Source organism: Sorex araneus, chromosome 1, assembly GCF_027595985.1.
Source record: "Sorex araneus isolate mSorAra2 chromosome 1, mSorAra2.pri, whole genome shotgun sequence".
NCBI lineage: Eukaryota > Metazoa > Chordata > Mammalia > Eulipotyphla > Soricidae > Sorex > Sorex araneus.
In genome coordinates, this window is record NC_073302.1 from 228,936,028 (window position 1) to 228,955,038 (window position 19,011).

The window sequence follows — 19,011 nt, forward strand, 5'->3', positions numbered from 1 at the left end:
GATCGCTGCTCTCTGGCGTCTGCCTTGTCAGACTCAGCCTTTAGCCTGGCCTCTAGTTTGTTGCCACTCCCAGATCCAGCTCCTCCTCCACAGTGAAGAGCAGCTTGTCTGAGCCATGAGCGTGGCTGAGCCCAGAGCACTGGTGAGCTGGGTTGGCTGACGGACACCGTGCACATGTGCTGGGACCCCCTGCCAGCAACCCCGTGTCCGGGGGCTCCCGCAGTCGGCTTCCTCTTGTGGGCCAGCTCAGCAGCTCCAGCCCTTCTGGAGCCTCTTGGTCCCTCAGCCACTTTCTGCAAGGCACGGCTCACGCTCTTGCTCCTGCTCCTGCCTAGACCTTGCCCAGACTGAGGCATGACCTGCTGTGCCATCCCACCCGCTCCCCATGCCACACACATTCTGCTGTATTTATTATTTCTCATCCCCCCCCCGACCCGTTATCACATTCTTTTGTTTTTTTGGACCATGCTCAGCAGTGCTCAGGGATCACTTCTTGGTGAGCTTGGGGGTCTGTGGGATGCCGGAGATTGAACTGGGATCAGCTGCTTTCAGACCAGTGCCCTCCCTACTGTGCCATGGCTCCTCCTTACCATCCTGCATGTGTGGTTGCTTTGCCTTGTTCAGCCTGTAAGTGCAGCATCTTCAGTCCTGCAGGCCAGTCCCCCTGTTGCATGGGCACCGTGCCTGGAGCATGGAGCGTGCTCAGTGAACACATTTCTCAAGTGAAGAGTGCAAGTCAGTGTCCGGTAGGTGCGAACAATATATGAGCTGAGGTCATCAGAGTGGTGTCAGTTTGATGACAACACAACCAGGGCATTCTAATACAGGGAGACCGAGAGATCGTTCTCCTGGGTTGGATTTTGGGGTGACAGGTAGAGCTTCTGGAAGGGCTCCGTGGAAATGAGTGATAAGAACGACTTGAGCTGAATCTACGTAAGTCCGAGGATGTTTGTCAGGCAGGAATTTGGCTGACGTGAGCCACAACGTCAGGATCTAAGCCTCACGACAGCCTTCTGCAATGCAGTTTAGAGTGTCTTGTGCCGTGTTTGCAGCCCAGGTGGTGGGTTCAAGCTCACGCACAGAAGCCAGGGCTGCTGGGTAAAAGCAGCTAAGCTGAGGCCCAGGAGTGTAGAGTGATTGAGCACTTGAATTCAGCTGTGGTTTGTACGTGGGTGTGTGGAGGCAAGGCTGTTTTAATAAAAACTTTATTTTCTGGGTATAGACATTCTTCAAGCTCATTATAGAAAATATGGGGAATGAATGGAAAATGAGAATAAACTGACTATACTAAACAGTCCTAGACCCTCAGCTTGTTTCTTTGGCTTCCTGTTGTATTAATGTCGTCATTAATAAGCAGTCAGGTGGAGAAGGCGGGAGATGGAGCTGTGTACTCTGATCCTTTCTGAAACTGCAGGGCGAGTTCCTTTTAACCCTTTCCCTTAAATACAGAAAAACTGATTTTGGGTAAACCCTTATCCAAACCAGCTGGTTCATCTGTCTCTGAGTCTCATCCACCTGTCCCTACTGGACACCCGTCCTCTGGCTGTAGGTGTCTAAACTGACACAGCCACCCCAGGGCTGCTTGGCTGGGCCTGATCGAAGTCTCCTCTCAGCAGAAGGACGAGTCTTGTGGCTCCTGTGGGTCCTGTGAAGGGTCGTCAGATGCTGGGCTGAGTCCTTAGTGCTCAGACATTTCTTGAATAACTTTATTCTCTCTAGAAAAAAACTGAAGACGGAGAAGTATGTTTGACTTCTGAACTTAGAAATGCTGTCTTTTTTGCCTTATTGGGTACAGCAGAAATTTTAATGCAACATTTTATTTAATATTAACTTAATGAAATGAGCACAGTTTCATTTTGACACAAAAAAAGTTTGTAGCACCACTTTGCTTTCACAATGTATCTCTGATGATTTCACTATAGGCAAAAATGAAATTTAAAAAATCTGCTAGAAGCACAATGCCCAAAAGGAGAGAGAGAGAAAGTAAGAGAGAGAGTCAGAGACAGAGAGAAGAAAAGTTTCTGCCATAGAGGCAGCTTTTGTGCTGAAAAAGGCTCGCAACCTTCCCGTCATGTCAGAGCCCCTGCTCGGCACTCTCGCGCTGGCTGCAGAGCACCGGCTTCTGTCGAGCACCCTGGGCCTGGCTCCGTCCTGACAGGGAGGCGTTGAGTGTCCTGGGGAAGTAGATGTTGTTTGAGAAACTTTGTGAAGCAGAGCACAGGATCATTTTCCATACTTATGTGCTTATGTGTGTTTGTTAATGCTTGTCTTTGAGAAAAGCTGGGGGAGAAGAGATGGTCCAGAAGGTAGGATGGTTGCCTTGCCTGCGGCTGGTTCAGTCCCCAGCATCCCATATGGCCTCCTCAGCGTTGCGGGTGTGGCTCCAAAACAAAAACCACACAAATTTTGAAGCAGACTGTACTATTTTTTAAAACTCATGTTTTGGTTTTGGAGCCACACCTGGCAGTGTCCATGGCTTACACCTGACTCTGTGCTCAGAGATCACTCAGAGCCTGTAGTTCCCCTGAGTACCAAGCAGTGCAGCACCATTTTGTAATTTGCAGTTTGTAATACTTTATTGTGGTGGGTTTTCCCCAGGGTTAGTCACTGCAATGGTGGAGGTGCTCTGGGAGTGTCCGTGGGGCCTCAGACGTGTGAGAGACAGGCTCTTTGTTCCCCAGCCCCCACTTTCTCTGCACACTTTACAGCCTGGGTGCTGTGGATTTATGATTTATTTTCCCGGTCTTGGGGCTCCACCTGGCTGTACTTAGGGGTCCCTTCCCACAGGCTCAGGGGCCCTCTGTGGCCCTGGCTCTCAGGTGCTGTGGGTCCAGCGGACTTATCAGCTTTCACTCCCGGGTGGCAGTGCCAGTCCTGCCCTGTGTGCAGTGGTGACTCTGAGGGTCACTGGCGCTCCCACACTCTTTGTCAGCCATAGGTTAGCCCATGTCAGTCTTATGAGAGGTGGGGCAGCAGCTCTCGTGTCCCGCTGTAGGCTGGCAACTGGTGCAGGAGCCCTGTAGTGTTGGCAGAGACGGAGTGAATGAGTGCTGGAGTGACACATGCCACCCAGGGATGTGTCTACAGTGTCATCGTCACCAGGACCTTCCTCCCTGGGATCCTCGAGGCTTTAGTCTCCCTGGCCCTGCCCGGAGTTTGCTCTCCTCTCAGCGCCACTCTGAGGAGTACCTGCTGCTGGGGCTGGCACCTCCATCTTCCCTTTAGAGCTGGCGCGCCGGGGCGTCTCTCCCCTCCATCTCACGTATCGAAAGACGGACACCAGAGCCAGTGCCCTCAGTCCTGCATCGTTGGTGAGGACATGGCTCTGGTGGCATCAGGAAAAAGCAGCCATGCTTTTTGGAAAGAGGGTATGTCCATGGAGTCAGGGTCAGCGTAGGAAGCTGCCATTCTTGTATGTAGAGAGATGTGCACGGTGTAGGCCCATGCAGCTGAGCCTGGTTCCATCCCTGCATATGCTCCTGAGAGCTCCTCCGGGTTGACCTGAGTGAACAGAAATGTCACAGCTGCAGGATCCCTGAGAGCATGTCCTGCCGCCTCCCCAACACAAGTTCTCACTGAGGATCGCTGGCATGGGATCACTGGCACTGGGATCATTTTACATTGGGGATCACTCAACCCTAATGATCATGGTACTGAGGATCACTCAGCACTGAGGAATCACTCATCACTGGGGGACCACTTGGCACTGGGAATCTCTCAATACTGGCGGATCACTCGACACTGGGGCATCACTATATACTGGAGATCTCTCGATATTGGGGGATCTCTCGGTACTGGGGGGTCACTCGACACTGGGGGATCACTGTACTGGGGATTACTCGACACTAGAGATTTCTCGACACTGGGGATCACTCAACACTGGGGATCACACATCACTGGAGATCAATCGATACTGGTGATCACTCGGCACTGAGGGATCACTACTGAGGATCACTCAACACTAGAGGTCACTGGCACTGGGTATTACTCAGCATTGGGGGATCACTATGTTGTGAGGATCATGTGACACTAGGAATCTCGATACTGGGGGATCACTATGTACTAAGGGTCACTCAGCACTGGGGATTGCTTTGTTTTGGCGATCTCTGGACACTGGGGGATCACTCGACACTGGGAATCACTCAACATTGGGGATCACTCGACACTGAAGATCACTCAGAACTGGGGATCACTCGGCCCTGGGGATCAATCAGCATTGGGGATCACTCGACACCAGAGATCACTCGGCACTAGAGATCAATCAAAACTAGGGATCACTCAGCATTGGACATCACTCAGCAGTGGGGATCACTCAATATGGGGATCAATCAGCCCTGGTGATCAATAAGCACTGGGGATCACTCAGGATTGGAGATCACTAGGCACTGAAGATCACTTGGCACTGGGGATCAATCTGCACTGGGAATCACTTGTCATGGGATCACTCAGCACTGGGGATCACTCAGCACTGGGGATCACTTGACACTCGGGGATCACTAGTCATCACAGGCAGGTCGTGAGCCCAGACACATACAGCATAGAGTTCATACAGTTGGGAATGATTTGCTTTTTTTTTATCTTGACCAGCTCTGAGGTATGTGTAGTGGGGTGTCTTCCGGGTGCCTCTGCAGAGATGCAGTCACTGGGGAGGACTGTGGACAGCCAGGGCCCCCTCCATGCCTGGGTGTGTCTGCAGGTTGATTGGAGACATGGGGTTTATTCATGTTTCTGGTGTCCAGAGTCAGGCGGGCACAAGTCTATCTGTAGTCTCCTGCGGCTCTGTCTTTCTTTGGTTACAGTCAAGGACTTTTAAAGCAGTTCTTTTTTTGGGAGGTGGGGGTAGGGGGAGGGGAGAAAGGGATTTGGAACCACTCTGTGAGTGCTCAGGACTGTCTCTGACTCTGTACTCATGAATTATTCCTGGTGCTGGTCAGCGGACCATTTGGGATGCCAGGGATTGAATATGGGTTGGCCACATGCAAGGCAAATGCCCTCCCTGCTGTACTATTGCTCTGCCCCCAAGTATTCAGATCTTGATGTCTTGGATGCTCAGTAAACCGAGTTGGCATTTATGAGTGCATATGTATCTACACACGTATGTGTAAGCATGTGTGCATATGTATTTACGTGTGTATATATAATGAGTGAGTGTGCACATGGGTAAGGCTTGTGCATGTTTAATATATCTGTGTCTGTGTGTATGTAAGTTTATGTGTGTATATGAATGAATGTATGCCTGGTTACATTTGTGTGTTTGGTGTGTACACATATGTATATGTGTGAGGATGACCATGTGTGGTATGTGTGTAGAAGTGTGTATGTGTCTGGAGTTGGCACTTTAGCAGATGTCCCCTGTCACAGAGGTCAGTTGGCCATTCCTTCACAGGATACAGGAGGAGAACTTGTCTCTGATCAGACTGATGAAATGGTAGCGTTTGAGGGCTGTGGTCAGGGTCTCCGCTGTTCAGCTCTGCTTTGGTTTCTAGTCTTTGGACTGTGCCTGGCAGTACTGAGGATCACTGCTGTGCTGCCGTGGGGACCGTGTGGTGTCAGGGGTGGGCCTGTGGCTCCTGCCTGTACAGTATGTGTGCCATCTGCTGAGGTAACGTTCACCCCAGTGACATGTTCTAAGTGGGTACCCAGGACCCCAGATGGCCTCTCATTTTCTCCAAGCCACTGACGGTTCCTTCCATGACACAAGAATGGCCCAGAGAGGGTGGAATCTGTCTCCCATGGCACAGGCATGGCAGGGAGGGGTGAATCCACACAGTGAGCAGGGGAAGATCGAGATGTTACTGTGAACCTCTCTGTCGCCCTTTGCTCTGGAGATCATGTATCTTCCCTGTGTCCAGGAGCTGTTCATGACTGTCCCCAGAATGTCCCTCTGCAGCCCTCTTCCCTACCTGTTCCCCCACCATCCTGCTGTCCGTGGTGTCCTCTGCCTCCTCTGGACTCCTGCCTGTTCCGTGCTCTCCCACTGTCAGCACTGCAGATGAGCAGCCTGCCTGGCCCCTGCTAGCAGGACGGCCTGACACCCTGGAGCAGTGCTCAGTGCGCCCAGTAGCGGGCTACCCTGGAGACTGCATCAGGTGACGAGAGTGACGTGGAGGGAGTCTGTCCCTGCAAATAAAGCAGGGAGAGACGCAGACATGGACGTCTTCTGAGGGTCACAGGACCCACGAAGGAGGAGCCACAGTGCTTGGGACCCTCCACAGGGTCCCAGCTGGCGGTGGCAGGGGGCGGGCACTGACAGCCCCGCTGAGATGAGCCGTGCTTCCCCTCCAGGAGATGGCGGGCCGGGCACTCAAGCAGACAGGCAGCCGGAGCATCGAGGCCGCCCTGGAGTACATCAGCAAGATGAGCTACCTGGACCCCAGGAACGAGCAGATCGTGAGGGTCATCAAGCAGACCTCCCCAGGTGAGCCACAGTGCCAGTAGTGTGGGCATGCTGGAGAGAGAGATGGGGGGGAGAGAGAGCGAGGGAGAGAGAGAGAAAGAGAGAGGGCGAGGGAGAGAGCGAGAGAGTGAGAGAGCAAGAGCAAGCGAGAGCAACAATGAGAGAGAGCTCGAGAGAGAGGAAGCAAGAGAGAGGGAGTGAGAGCGTAGTGTGCTGGAGGTGCTCTGGGCATGAGGCCCCGAGTCCTGTCCCCGTCTTGTCCCCACATGCAACACAGAGCCATGTGCCAGCCACTCCTCCAACCTCAAAGCTTGACAGGGGAGGCCCCTACAGGAAATCCAGAAGACAAAGCTGGCCAGGGAGAAGACTCGAGTCGGCACCTGCTCTGAACCGTGTGCTTCCCGGCACCCCAGGGAGTGATCCCCAACTACAGAGCCAGGAGCAGTGCCCAGAGATAAACTTACAGACAGCAGAAGCTGATTCTTAGAGAACCAGAGCTGAGGAGAAGCAGCCACTCTTGCACAAAGGAGCTATGGGCCCGGGGCCCAGGTTGTCCTATGGGTGGTACCTTGTCCCGCTCTCCTGGATAGATAGGACAGGTGCGCAGGGCTTAGCGGGTTTCCAGCCCTTGTTAAAAACAACCCGGTGCTTCTTACCCGGGATCTCTGTGTACTTGTTTGATCTTTGTGCGCTTGTTCTGTTTCGTGAAAGACTGAAAGGTCCACTGATGTCAGCATCATGCACCCCGCAAAGTGAAAATGCCCTTTCTCACTTTCTTTCTCTTGGGGCTCTTCGGGGCTCCCGGAAAGGCTTATGCTGTTGGTTTCTGAGAGGGTTCTGGGGCATGTCTCTGGGCACCAGGCCCTACTCGTGGCAGATGCTCCCAGCCCTGAGGTGCTGGAGAGGGCAGGAGCCTCTCAAGTGCTCGTCCTGCCTGCTGTGAATGTCCCTCTGTGCCCCTGAGGTGATGGGACCATGTGTGGCATCTGAGGACTTCACAGTACATATTTAGGACAAAGGGGATTTCCCCCATCTTATAGGTAACAGTATATCCAACCTGTTTCTTCTCCATGGCGAGTTAATCCCCAGCTTTATTCCTGCTGTCAGAGGGTGTGACTCTCAGGCTGCTCCGAGGAGAGGAGAGCAGGCATCCACTACCCCGCTCTAAGTCACAGAGGCCCCTGGTCTCGGGTCCCTCCCAGCATCCCAGGGTTTCTCCAACTGTCCCCAGCATCCTGGGCCTGCTCTCGAACCCAGGATCAGCAGCTGCAGCCAGGTTGTGCCGGCGAGTGTGTGTCTGGCATTGATTGGGGTGGTGGGAGGCCCCAGAGCTGGGCCACGGGGCTCAGACACTGACAATTTCTTGTTCTCCTGCAGGAAAGGGGCCGGCGCCAAGCACAGTGCCGCCGCGTGCCAGCTTCGAAGGGACTGGGGAGCCCTTCCCCGCCTTCCAGCACCTGAGTGCAGGAGTGTACGAGGGCCCCGGGCCCCTGGAGGAGGTGCCCCGGCAGTACATGGACTTCGTCTTCACGGGAGTTGGCCCCCACAGCCTGCCCGGAGCCCACTCGCACCCGCCCAAGGGCTACCCTGTGGGCATGGAGGCGGCGGGCCTGGGCTTCCCTGTGGGCGGCTCCGGGGGCGCGGCCCTGCCCCTGCCTGCGCCCCTCTACCGGCCCCATGTGCCACTGGCCTACGGCGTGCAGCGCAGCCCCTCCTTCCAGAGCAAGGCCCCCGAGACCCCCGGCTACGCCCTGCCACTGGGCTCAGCCCATGGCTTCCCACCCACGGCGCCCGCAGCGGGGCTCTACACGCCACACCCACCGCACCCGCACCACAAGCCACATCAGCTGCACGTGGTGGGCTCCCGGGGCCCGGTGTTCGCCGGGGACAGCCCCCCACAGAGCCTGCTGGCACCCTCCAGGAATAGCCTCAACGTGGACCTGTACGAGCTGAACGGCCCCCCCGGGCAGCAGTGGCCAGCTGCCACCCTGTCCCGCCGGGACTCGCTGCAGAAGCCCGGCCTGGAGGCGCCCCCACGCCCGCACACCAGCTTCCGGCCCGACGGGCCCGTGCCCAGCAGGACCAACTCCTTCAACAGCCACCAGCCGTCAGCAGCGCCCGGGCGGGCAGCGGTGCCCAGCAAGGCGGAGCCAGCCCTGCCCACCCCCAACACCATCACGGCCGTCACAGCCGCCCACATCCTGCACCCCGTCAAGAGCGTGCGCGTCCTGCGTCCAGAGCCCCAGACAGCAGTGGGCCCCTCGCACCCCGCCTGGGTGCCGGCGCCCGGGGTAGACGGCCTGGACGCCAAGGAGGAACCCCCGGTGCCCCTGGGCGTGGCCAGCACCTACTCACTGGACGCCGAGTACGGCGGCCCTGGGCCTGAGATGCGGTGCCCGCCGCCGCCCTACCCCCGGCATCTGCTGCTGCAGGGCACGTCAGAGCAGCTCGATGTGGACAGCCTGTGTGTGAGCCTGGAGCAGGGCCTCCGGGGAGGCCAGGCCGCAGAGCCTGGCGGTGACAAGAGCCACAAGAGCACCAAGGCAGACAAGGGGGGCAAAGACAAGAAGCAGATCCAGACATCCCCGGTGCCTGTGCGCAGGAGCGGCAGGGACGAGGAGAAGCGCGAGTCGCGCATCAAGAGCTACTCCCCCTTCGCCTTCAAGTTCTTCATGGAGCAGCACGTGGAGAACGTCCTGAAGACCTACCAGCAGAAAGTCGGCCGCCGGCTGCAGCTGGAGCAGGAGATGGCCAAAGTAATCGCTTCTCACGCCCCTCCACCACTCCCTGCAGCTGAGCAGAGCCCCGGGTCTCCAGGGGCTCATCCTCTCCTGGGTCCCTGGGTTGGCGATCGCCACGAGCATGGCGAGTCCTCATGATACAGGCCACACCCTTAATCCTAACAGATGCCACGGGTTTACTCACTAGTCAGACTTGAGGGGCAAGCGGGGAGATCGTTTGGGCTCATGGGATTTGTGAAATTCTATTCAATAGTGCACCATGTTCTTCCTCTCTGAGTGCTCAGTGACGTTTCAGACCTGTCTGCAACTGGGGAGGTGGCTCAGGTATGGGCCATACGCCTGCCTACACGTGTGGCACCTGGCTGCCTGCTGCCCTGCTCAGGTGGCTCTCTACAAAACAGTTCCAAAAATAAATGGAAAATTAATATGGCCTGGTTGATCTTAAACTGCTAAAAAAAAGTAATTATTAATGAAGTCATTTAAAGTACTGTAGGGTTTCTTGTTTGGGGGCCATCCCCACGGTGCTTAGGGGTACTCCTGGCTCTGAGCTCAGACTAACTCCTGCTGGGGCTCAAGGGATCCTATGTGGTCCCGAGGATTGAACCTGGGCTGGTCGCATGCAGGACAAGTGCCTTTATCCCTGTATTGTTTCCCCAGCCCTCTTACAGTCAATTAAATGCATACGGCGTGGTTTCAAATTCTAAAACCCACTCATGCTGCTTTCCTGTTGTCACTGACTTTTTCCTGTTTTCTTTGAACTTTTTCTCAGAGCTAGTACAGTTTTAGATTAAGAACCCAACAAGGAGGGCCTGGAGAAATAGTACAGCGGGTAGGGCGTTTGCCTTGCACGCGGCTGACCCGGGTTCGATTCCCAGCATCCCATATGGTCCAGGGGTGATTCCTGAGTGCAGAGCCAGGATTAACCCCTGTGCATTGCCAGGTGTGACCCATAAAGAAAAAAAAAACAAATGAACTGATCTTGAGATACAATTCTAAGAAATTCCTGATTTATTAAAAAAAAAAACAACTCAATGAGGGGCTGGAGCAATAGTACAGCAGATAGGGCATTTGCCTTGCACGCGGCCGACCTGGGTTCAATTCCCAGCATCCCATATGGTCCCCCGAGCACTGTGAGGAGTAATTCCTGAGTGCAGAGCCAGGAGTAACCTCTGAGCATAGCCGGGTGTGACCCAAAAAGCCAAAAACAAAAAAAGGAATCCAACGGTAGGTCCGTGAGAACTCTTGGGCAGGCACAGACCCTGGCACCTGCCCTCAGTACCCAGTGAGACACAGGGACACTGCTGATGGGGCCCCAGCTGAGCACTGCAGCCACTCATGCAGACAGAACCAGAGTGTAGACACTGCTGCCACTTATGTAGACAGACACTGCAGCCACGCATGCAGTCCCTGCTTTGCTCATTGTAACAACGAATAGAATGGTGGGTAGAACAAATGAAAATAAATAAGTGTTAAAGTATTATATTGTTCTTAAGGGAATTTTCTGATTTCCATTTTCACAGGTTATTTGGTCCTTTCTTGATGTAGCATTATTATGTATATTAGTTTTAGGTATGAGATAGAATCCAGTATGTCAGTACTCCACATTCTGCTCAATAGCAATAGCAAGTGTCTTAGTTTTCACAGATTTTTGTGTGTTTTGGTTTGGTGGGCCGCACTTGATACTTGCTGAGGACTTACTCCTGGTTCTGTGCTCAGGGATTACTCCCAGCAAGCCTCAGGCATTATATGTATTGCCTGAGATCTAATGGGCGTGGTTGCATGTGAGGCCAGTGCTTTAATTCCTGTTCTGTCTTTTTGACCCCATGATTTTTTTTTTTTTTGGTCTTTCTGGGTCACACTGGACAATGCTCAGGGGTTACTCCTGGCTCTGCACTCAGGAATTACTCCTCGTAGTGCTTGGGTGACCATATGGGATGCCAGGGATTGAACTTGGCATGGCCAGGTACAGTCAAACACCTTCCCCGCTGTGCCATCACTCCGGCCCCTGGCTCCACAAATTTTTATGAAAGCGGTTTTCCTTTTGATTTTAGGTCCAAAAATCTTATAAGGAAAGAACTCTTTTTTTTTTTTTTGTCTTTATCTTTTTGCCTTCTTTGGATTATGGATTTGTGTCTGGATGGAGACAAAGAACAGAGCCAGTTTCTGGATGGCATCTAGTTTGTCGGGGGCATGCCTCCTGCTCTCGGGCCTCAGCGTAAAGCCAGGGCTCCCCACCCTGTTGTCAGCCGCAGGCCCCCTCTCACCGCCCCTGTCCTCCCCAGGCCGGCCTCTGCGAAGCGGAGCAGGAGCAGATGAGGAAGATCCTTTACCAGAAGGAGTCGAATTACAACCGGCTGAAGAGAGCCAAGATGGACAAGTCCATGTTTGTGAAAATCAAAACCCTGGGCATCGGGGCCTTTGGGGAAGTGTGTCTGGCCTGCAAGGTGGACACACACGCCCTCTATGCCATGAAGACGCTGCGCAAGAAGGACGTCCTCAACAGGAACCAGGTGGCCCACGTCAAGGCCGAGAGGGACATCCTGGCTGAGGCCGACAACGAGTGGGTGGTGAAGCTGTACTACTCCTTCCAGGACAAGGAGAGCCTCTACTTCGTGATGGACTACATCCCCGGTGGGGACATGATGAGCCTGCTCATCCGCATGGAGGTCTTCCCCGAGCACCTGGCCCGCTTCTACATCGCCGAGCTGACGCTGGCCATCGAGAGCGTCCACAAGATGGGCTTCATCCACCGCGACATCAAGCCGGACAATATCCTGATAGACCTCGATGGCCACATCAAACTGACTGATTTCGGCCTCTGCACTGGATTCAGGTGGACTCACAATTCCAAGTACTACCAGAAAGGTATAGTCTGAGCCGACCAGGCTGAGCCGCGCAACTGGGGTCGTTGGTTAGAATCTGGGCCCTCGGTGCTGGCGCCTGCGGACTGTGGCCATGGCTGGCGCTATCTCTGAAGAACCAGCGCTTAGCCTGTCTCAGTGCACTTTGGGGAAAAAGCTGTCTTAGCCCTCTGTGGTACTGTCTCACAACTAATCTGAATTTTCTTTTTTTTTCTTTTTCTTTTTTTTTCCTTTCTTTTTGGGTCACACCCGGCAATGCACAGGGGTTACCTGTGACTCTGTACTCAGGAATAACTCCTGGCGGTGCTTGGGGGACCATATGGGAAGCTGGGAATCGAACCTGGATCGGCCACATGCAAGGCAAACACCCTACCTGCTGTGCTATTGCTCCAGCCCCACACTAATCTGAATTTTTCTCAGCTTCTGTAGCCACAGTTTTATAGTTTCATTCCCTGTCCTCTGGTTCTGATACTTGGGAAGGTCATTATCTTATTCTTAAATTAAGAATAATTTTCTAAAATAATATTTTTAATTGAATCACCATAAGATACACAATTACAAAGTATATTTGTATTTGTATTTGTTACTGTATTTGTCCATGATGGGTTTCAGTCATACAGTGTTCCAACACCCATCCCTTCACCAGTGTACATTTCCCACCACTAGTGTCCCCAATTTCCCTCCCACCACCCACACCCTCAGCCTGCCTCTATGATAGATACTTGTTTCTTTTTTTCCTCTGTCTTTCTTTTTGGCCATTATGGTTTACAGTACAGGTACTGAAAGGATGTCATGTATATCCCTTTACCTGCTTTTAGCACTCAGTTCCTGTCAGAGTGATCATTTTCACTATCATTGCCATAGTGGTTCCTTCTCTGTCTTAACTGCCCTTCCCCACCTCTTAGAATTAGATTCTAGATTTTGTACTTGTTTATTCTGGAGCCACATCCAGCAGTGCTCAGGGCTTACTCCTGTACCCAGACATCACTCCTGTTGGTACTTGGGACCCTCTGGGGTGCCGGGGATCAAACCCGGAGCCAGCTAGAGCAGAGCAGTGCCTACCCACTGTTGTATCTCCTCAGCCCCCTTTCTAACCTCATTTATCTTGTTACTAACCTCATTCCTATTTTATGAGATGGAAGTAGTTTTGGTATTCTGGTGCTCTTGTGCTTCTCTTTGCTCTCGCCACGGTGCTGCTGATAGCTGTGTCCGCCCTGCCCCTCGCCGCTCCTTCACTCTGCTCTCTCCAGGTCTCCCTCAGGCCTTGGCGCCCTCGGCGGGAGGCGGGACTTCCCACTTCTTCACTGGGAATGGACTGGGTCACTTTCCCAGGTTGTTGCATTGTTGAATCGTGACTGTCATTTGTTCCCACTCTTTTTTGCACCCTGACTTCGGGTGAAAGGCAGCCACATCAGACAGGACAGCATGGAGCCCAGTGACCTCTGGGACGACGTTTCCAATTGTCGCTGTGGGGACAGGCTGAAGACCCTGGAGCAGAGAGCGAGGACGCATCAGCGGTGCCTGGCGCACTCCCTGGTCGGCACCCCCAACTACATTGCCCCCGAAGTGCTGCTTCGAAAAGGTGGGAGAGTTTTGGATCCAGAACGATAGTGCAGTGGGGAGGGTATTTGTCTTGCACTCAGCCTGTCTGGGTTCAGTCCCTGGCATCCCATGTGGTCTCCTGAGCACTGCAGGAGTGATTCATGAGTGCAGAGCTAGGAGTAAGTCCTGAGGACTGCCGGATGTAGTTCAAAAGAGGAAAAAAAAACAATCCGAAGGGTGGATTTTCCCACTGCAGCCCGTGGCAGGTCCCACAAGCCTGCCTGGCATCTGAGGAGGTAAACCTCACACGCAGCCCCTGGAGTTGGGCCCGAATTTCGGCCCCTTTAGCCTTGCTCCTGCAACTGCCTTTTCCGGCTCTGCCTCTTTCCTTTGTGTTCTCGCCCCAGGTGCCCAAGGGCTCATCTGCTTCCTTCCTCAGCATCCCCAGGCCCACTTCATTTGGAGACTGGTCCCTACCCAATGATGAGGACATTCCCCGGGAGGGGTAGGTGGGCTCTGGGAGCACTGCACAGCGAGTCACGCTCCTTCCTGCATGTGCCACCTCCCGTGGTTCAGTGACTCTGAACCTGCAGGTCTCGCATCCTGCCCCTCTGGAATCTCCTGGAGCTTGACCTGGGGGTGGCAGAAGGCATGTCCATCCCTGAGTGGCTGGTGAAACACAGGTGACCCTCGGGCATGGTTCCGTGACACAGCAGCTGTGTTCACGGGTGAGTGGGTGCTCCGGGATGAGGCCACAGATGAGTGGTCTGTCTCCTGACCCGGGGCACGCCGGCATCCTCCCCGACAGTGGTGATAACTGGGAAGAAATTACTCCAAGGCTGGCCACCAGGAGCCTCCTGAGAGGCTGCAGGGTGCAGCAGGGCTGGGAGAGGCCAGGGGTTCTGGGGACACGCGGGAGCAGGTGACCTGGGCTTGGCTCCCTGACCCCTCCCTGCCCATGCAGAGCAGCTCTCGGGGCACAGTCTCTTTGTAGAGTCCACTTTCCTCGGCCCCACCGCCCGACGTCCCCTGCATGAGTTGGAGGGACCTGACCAAGTCCCCACCAGCATGCCTGTCCTCAGCCCCATGGCTCAATGCCGGGCGACTTAGCGTCACACTGGGGGATGGCACCTGTCTTGCACATGGGTGACCCAGGCTCCATTCCTGATACCATACCCTGAACAGCCACACGTCCTTGGTCCCTCACACTGGACGATGGCCCATTTGACTGAGTCTCCTCCAGTAATGCCCCAAGCCCTGGTGAGCAGCACTTGGAAGCCATCCAGATGGCCTTTATATCATTTTACTATTGCTATTGTCCCCGCTACTGGGTCAGTCCCAGCCGAGCTCCGGTGACCACGTAATGTCAGGGATGCACTGGGGCTTCCTTCAGGCAGTGGCCTGGCTCCTGCTTTGGGACTCTGAGCCTGCAGGTGCTCTCCAGGGCCCTGTTCTGAGCGGATGAGCCTGGGGCTCGGGACTCACCTGGTGGCAGCCATCCCTGTGACTCACATGTGCTGTGCTGACGTGGCTGTCCTTGTGCCCACGCTCAGGACCTGAACCCCAGTTTGTCTTGCAGGGTACACGCAGCTCTGTGACTGGTGGAGCGTGGGAGTGATCCTCTTCGAGATGCTGGTCGGACAGCCCCCCTTCTTGGCCCCCACTCCCACGGAGACCCAGCTGAAGGTGATGGTGGTCCTTAAGGTTTTTGCCTGGTTTCCTCTGAGTGACAGAGTTTCACTGAAGCAACCGTCAGATTCCCGTCAACCCTTCCCGCTCCCATGGGTCCCCATAGACCCCGTCCCCAATAGGTGTTCTAGGAACCTGGCTTCTTCCTGAGTAAGCGAGCAGGGCATTTGCCTTGCACATGGCCGACCTGGATTCTATTCCCAGCACCCCGTATGGTCCTCCAAGCTCCGCCAGGAGTGATCCCTGAGTGCAGAACCAGGAGTAAGCCCTGAGCACCACTGGGAGCTGCCCCAGAAACCAAAAGAGAGGGTGGGGTGGGGGGAAGAAACCCTTTTGTATTTTTGTCATGGTGGATGCCTTTCTGTGTGTTCTTCAACTTGCCTGCAGTGGTCTTGAAATGTTACCAACTTGACACTAGGGCCATAAGCTGTTACCAACTTGACACTAGGGTCAAAAGCAGTCTCAGAGTCAAGTCAGCTTGACTCTGAGACTGCTTTTGGGAAAGCAAGAATCCCAAATCCGGTTGTTCTTGGTTTTGGAAGGGGTGGTTGGGGACTCCTGGCTCTGAGCTTGAGGACTCTTTCCACAGTACTTGGGGGCCTCACTGGGCTGGGGTGGAACTTGGGCGTCCCTAGTTCCTGCAACCCACCTAGCTGTGTCTACAGCCCCTGCCAGCTAGTTATTTTTATTGTTTTGTTGGGGTGGGGTTGAGGCTATAGTTCACGGTGCTTGAGGTCGACTTTCAGCTTGGACTTGGGAGCGACTGCAGCAGATTCAGGGCCCAGGGCTTCCTGCATGCAAGACCTACGTGTGGCCTGTGGCACTGTCACTTCAGCACCCAGCCTAGTGGGGCTTGGGGCTTGTTTTTAGTGCAACTGTCACCCACGGTAAGTGCCAAGAGCAGAGCCTGAGGATAACAGGAGTGTGTTGCTGTAGCTGAAGCAGCAGCTCATCGGGGATCAGTAGTTCCACGCACTCCTTTTACTCAATAGTATTTCTGATAGGAAAAAAAATCTTTCAGTCCATATTTGGTGTAGTCCCTACAATTCCAGGGCACCTCTAGAGGCGAGGGGAGACTCACGTTTGCTGTCTGGTGTCGCTCCAGGTGATAAATTGGGAGAACACGCTTCACATCCCCGCCCAGGCCAAGTTGAGCCCAGAGGCGCGTGACCTCATCACCAAGCTGTGCTGTGCCGCCGAGCGCCGGCTGGGCAGGGCCGGGGCCGAGGACCTGAAGACTCACCCGTTCCTGGCCGCCATGGACTTCTCTAGTGACATCCGCAAGCAGCCTGCTCCCTACGTGCCCAAGATCAGCCACCCCATGGACACCTCCAACTTTGACCCGGTCGAGGAGGAAAGCCCCTGGCCCGGCGCGAGCGGAGAGAGCACAAAGGCATGGGACACACTCACCTCCCCGCACAGCAAGCACCCCGAGCACGCCTTCTACGAGTTCACCTTCCGGAGGTTCTTTGATGACAATGGCTACCCCTTCCGGTGCCCGAAGCCCTCGGGGACAGATGCCTCTCAGGCAGAGAGCGGGGCACCGGAGAGCCCCGCCCTGGGAGAGCCAGCGGAGAGCTGCCAGCCCGTGTACGTGTAGACAGTGGCGGGGGCTGCGTGGGCTGACCTGGGCCCTGCGGAAGTCCCGGGCCTGCCAGAAGCTTGAGGTCAGCTTTGTTTTTAAGTTAGTCCATTGGTGTCTTCACTTGAAGTCTGGCCTTCACTCCCAACTGCCCACCAAAAAGAAAAGAAAAAAAAGGGCACCCCCGAACAAACAGAAGCGTTCTTTCTGGAAAGGTTCCCACTTCAGAGACCTTCATTTCTCCATTCTGGATGACGGGAGACTGCGTCAGCATTGTTGGGAATTGGGTTTTGTGGACCGTAACATCATTAAAACAATATTTTTTAAAACTTTTAGTACAGTTTAGAAAGAGCACTTATTTTGTTTATAGCCATTTTTCTTACTAAATTGTAGGGATTAATTTTGACAAATCATGCTGCTGTTATTTTCTACATTTGTATTTTATCCATAGCACTTATTCACATTTAAGAAAAGATAAAAACTGAAGAACATGGGATAAGAAATCTCTGTGCAATAATGTAAAAAGAGAGATAGAGGAGTGAAAGAGAGAGAGGGAGAGAGAGAGAGAGCGAGAGAGAGAGAGAGAGAGAGAGAGAGCACTGTTCTAATGTTACTGATACCATTTTCTTCACACAGTGGTTTCTATGCCCTCCCCCCACATTTCAAAAATTGTGATATAATGTTAAAAGGCTGCTTTTTCTTTTTGCTTTTTGCATATTATAGTATAATAGAAGGTGTAAGCAAGGTGGTTTTGTGGGTGTGATTTCAGATGTCTGGTGCATGAACAGGATTTTTCTATTATAAAGTTACCGTATCTTGCCATTCACAGCAGGTTCTGTGAATATGTTTTTACCAAGTATCTTAAGTGAGGTGTTAGCCAGTGTGCCGATAATGTATCATGTGGATGCCTTATTTGCTATGATTACATCCCCTATTTTGTTAAAAAAAAGAATGCAGATGTATAATTGAAATGAGAGGAATGTATGTGTGTGTGTGTGTGTGTGTGTGTGTGTGAGTGTGTGTCTTTGTGGGTATGATAGGAGTGGAGTGGGGGTTAAGATTAAACATTTGTCATATATGAAACTTGCGTAGATCAAAAGGGATTCATTGAGCTATGCCAAAAACTGTTGACTTTTTCCTGGAGCAGTGCCCACTTCACTAGTCAGTCTGACTTAGGAGTCCATGTACTACAGCCAAGTGCTGGGGCCACTGGCCAATGTGGGCAGAGTGTGCCCACCCTCTGCCCTACAGCTGACAGCTTGCTCAGGTGTTACCACCCTAAGGTCTGGTCATCTGAGGGCGCTGTCACATTCTTTCTGTTGTGCTTTCACAAATCAATCTTAACTTGGTCTGAAAACATTTTTTTTAAAACCTTTGTGAAAAAGCAAGGATTATTCAAAGTGACATTGGAAGACAAAATTATTAAGCCATACATATTTTCATAGACATGTAGGTGTGTATATATAACTACATAGGTAAGCACATCAGGTATTTCTTATTTCAAATTAGTATGATTCCTATTGAAAGTGATTTATATTTGAGTAAAAAATTCAATTTTTTTGCTTTTTAAAAAACTGATGCTTCATATTTTTTATTATATATTCCACATAATTTCCCTTCCATTGTTTAGTGTAATGTATCCATTATTTAGTCTGTCCCTGGACAACAACACTTAAGAGTCTATCGACGTGTAATCGGGAAGAGCGAGCGGCTTCTTCTGCTGGTTTCCATGTGTATGAGCGGTGCGGCCGTGCGTGTCTGTTCTCGCTGTCTGCTAGGAATGTCCTGTTGTCACAGCGCTCTGACAGCCTTTTATGTGATAGGTCCTTTCTCAGGAACTCAATTTAACTATTATTTATTGATATATCATTGCCTTTGAAAAGCTTCTACTGGCACAATTTCTTATTAAAATTTTGAATCCAAACCCCGAAGTCAGTCTCCTGGTTCTCTGGGTTCTAGCTCTATTGCTGCACTGTCACCTCCCACACATGACTTCACTCTGGGGTCTGGTGCCCACAGAGTCGCCAGGGGACCCAGGAGGGAGCGAGTCCCCAGGGACCTTTCTTCTTAGGACGGTTTGGGGAAACTGGCTCTCAGGTCTCTTCACATACTATCAAAATGTCCCTCATTAAGGTTTTTCAGGGAACCTCCCAGATATGTGGTGTCGATCAGAATCACTAATATGCATGAGACAGTTTT

At 53.0% G+C, this 19,011-nt stretch overlaps 1 protein-coding gene across 1 annotated transcript in view; it reads left to right on the top strand.

The window, feature by feature from the left end:
• Nucleotides 1-18,743, top strand: part of LATS2 (large tumor suppressor kinase 2) — a 54,468-nt gene extending 35,725 nt beyond the window's left edge. The window contains exons 3-8 of the mRNA XM_055141170.1: nt 6,286-6,418; nt 7,775-9,153; nt 11,421-12,003; nt 13,402-13,581; nt 15,121-15,227; nt 16,336-18,743. Coding sequence (XP_054997145.1) covers nt 6,286-6,418; nt 7,775-9,153; nt 11,421-12,003; nt 13,402-13,581; nt 15,121-15,227; nt 16,336-16,830 — 2,877 coding nt within the window. The 3' untranslated portion in view covers nt 16,831-18,743. The remainder of the gene's footprint in view (nt 1-6,285; nt 6,419-7,774; nt 9,154-11,420; nt 12,004-13,401; nt 13,582-15,120; nt 15,228-16,335) is intronic.
• The last annotated feature ends 268 nt before the right edge of the window (nt 18,744-19,011 follow it).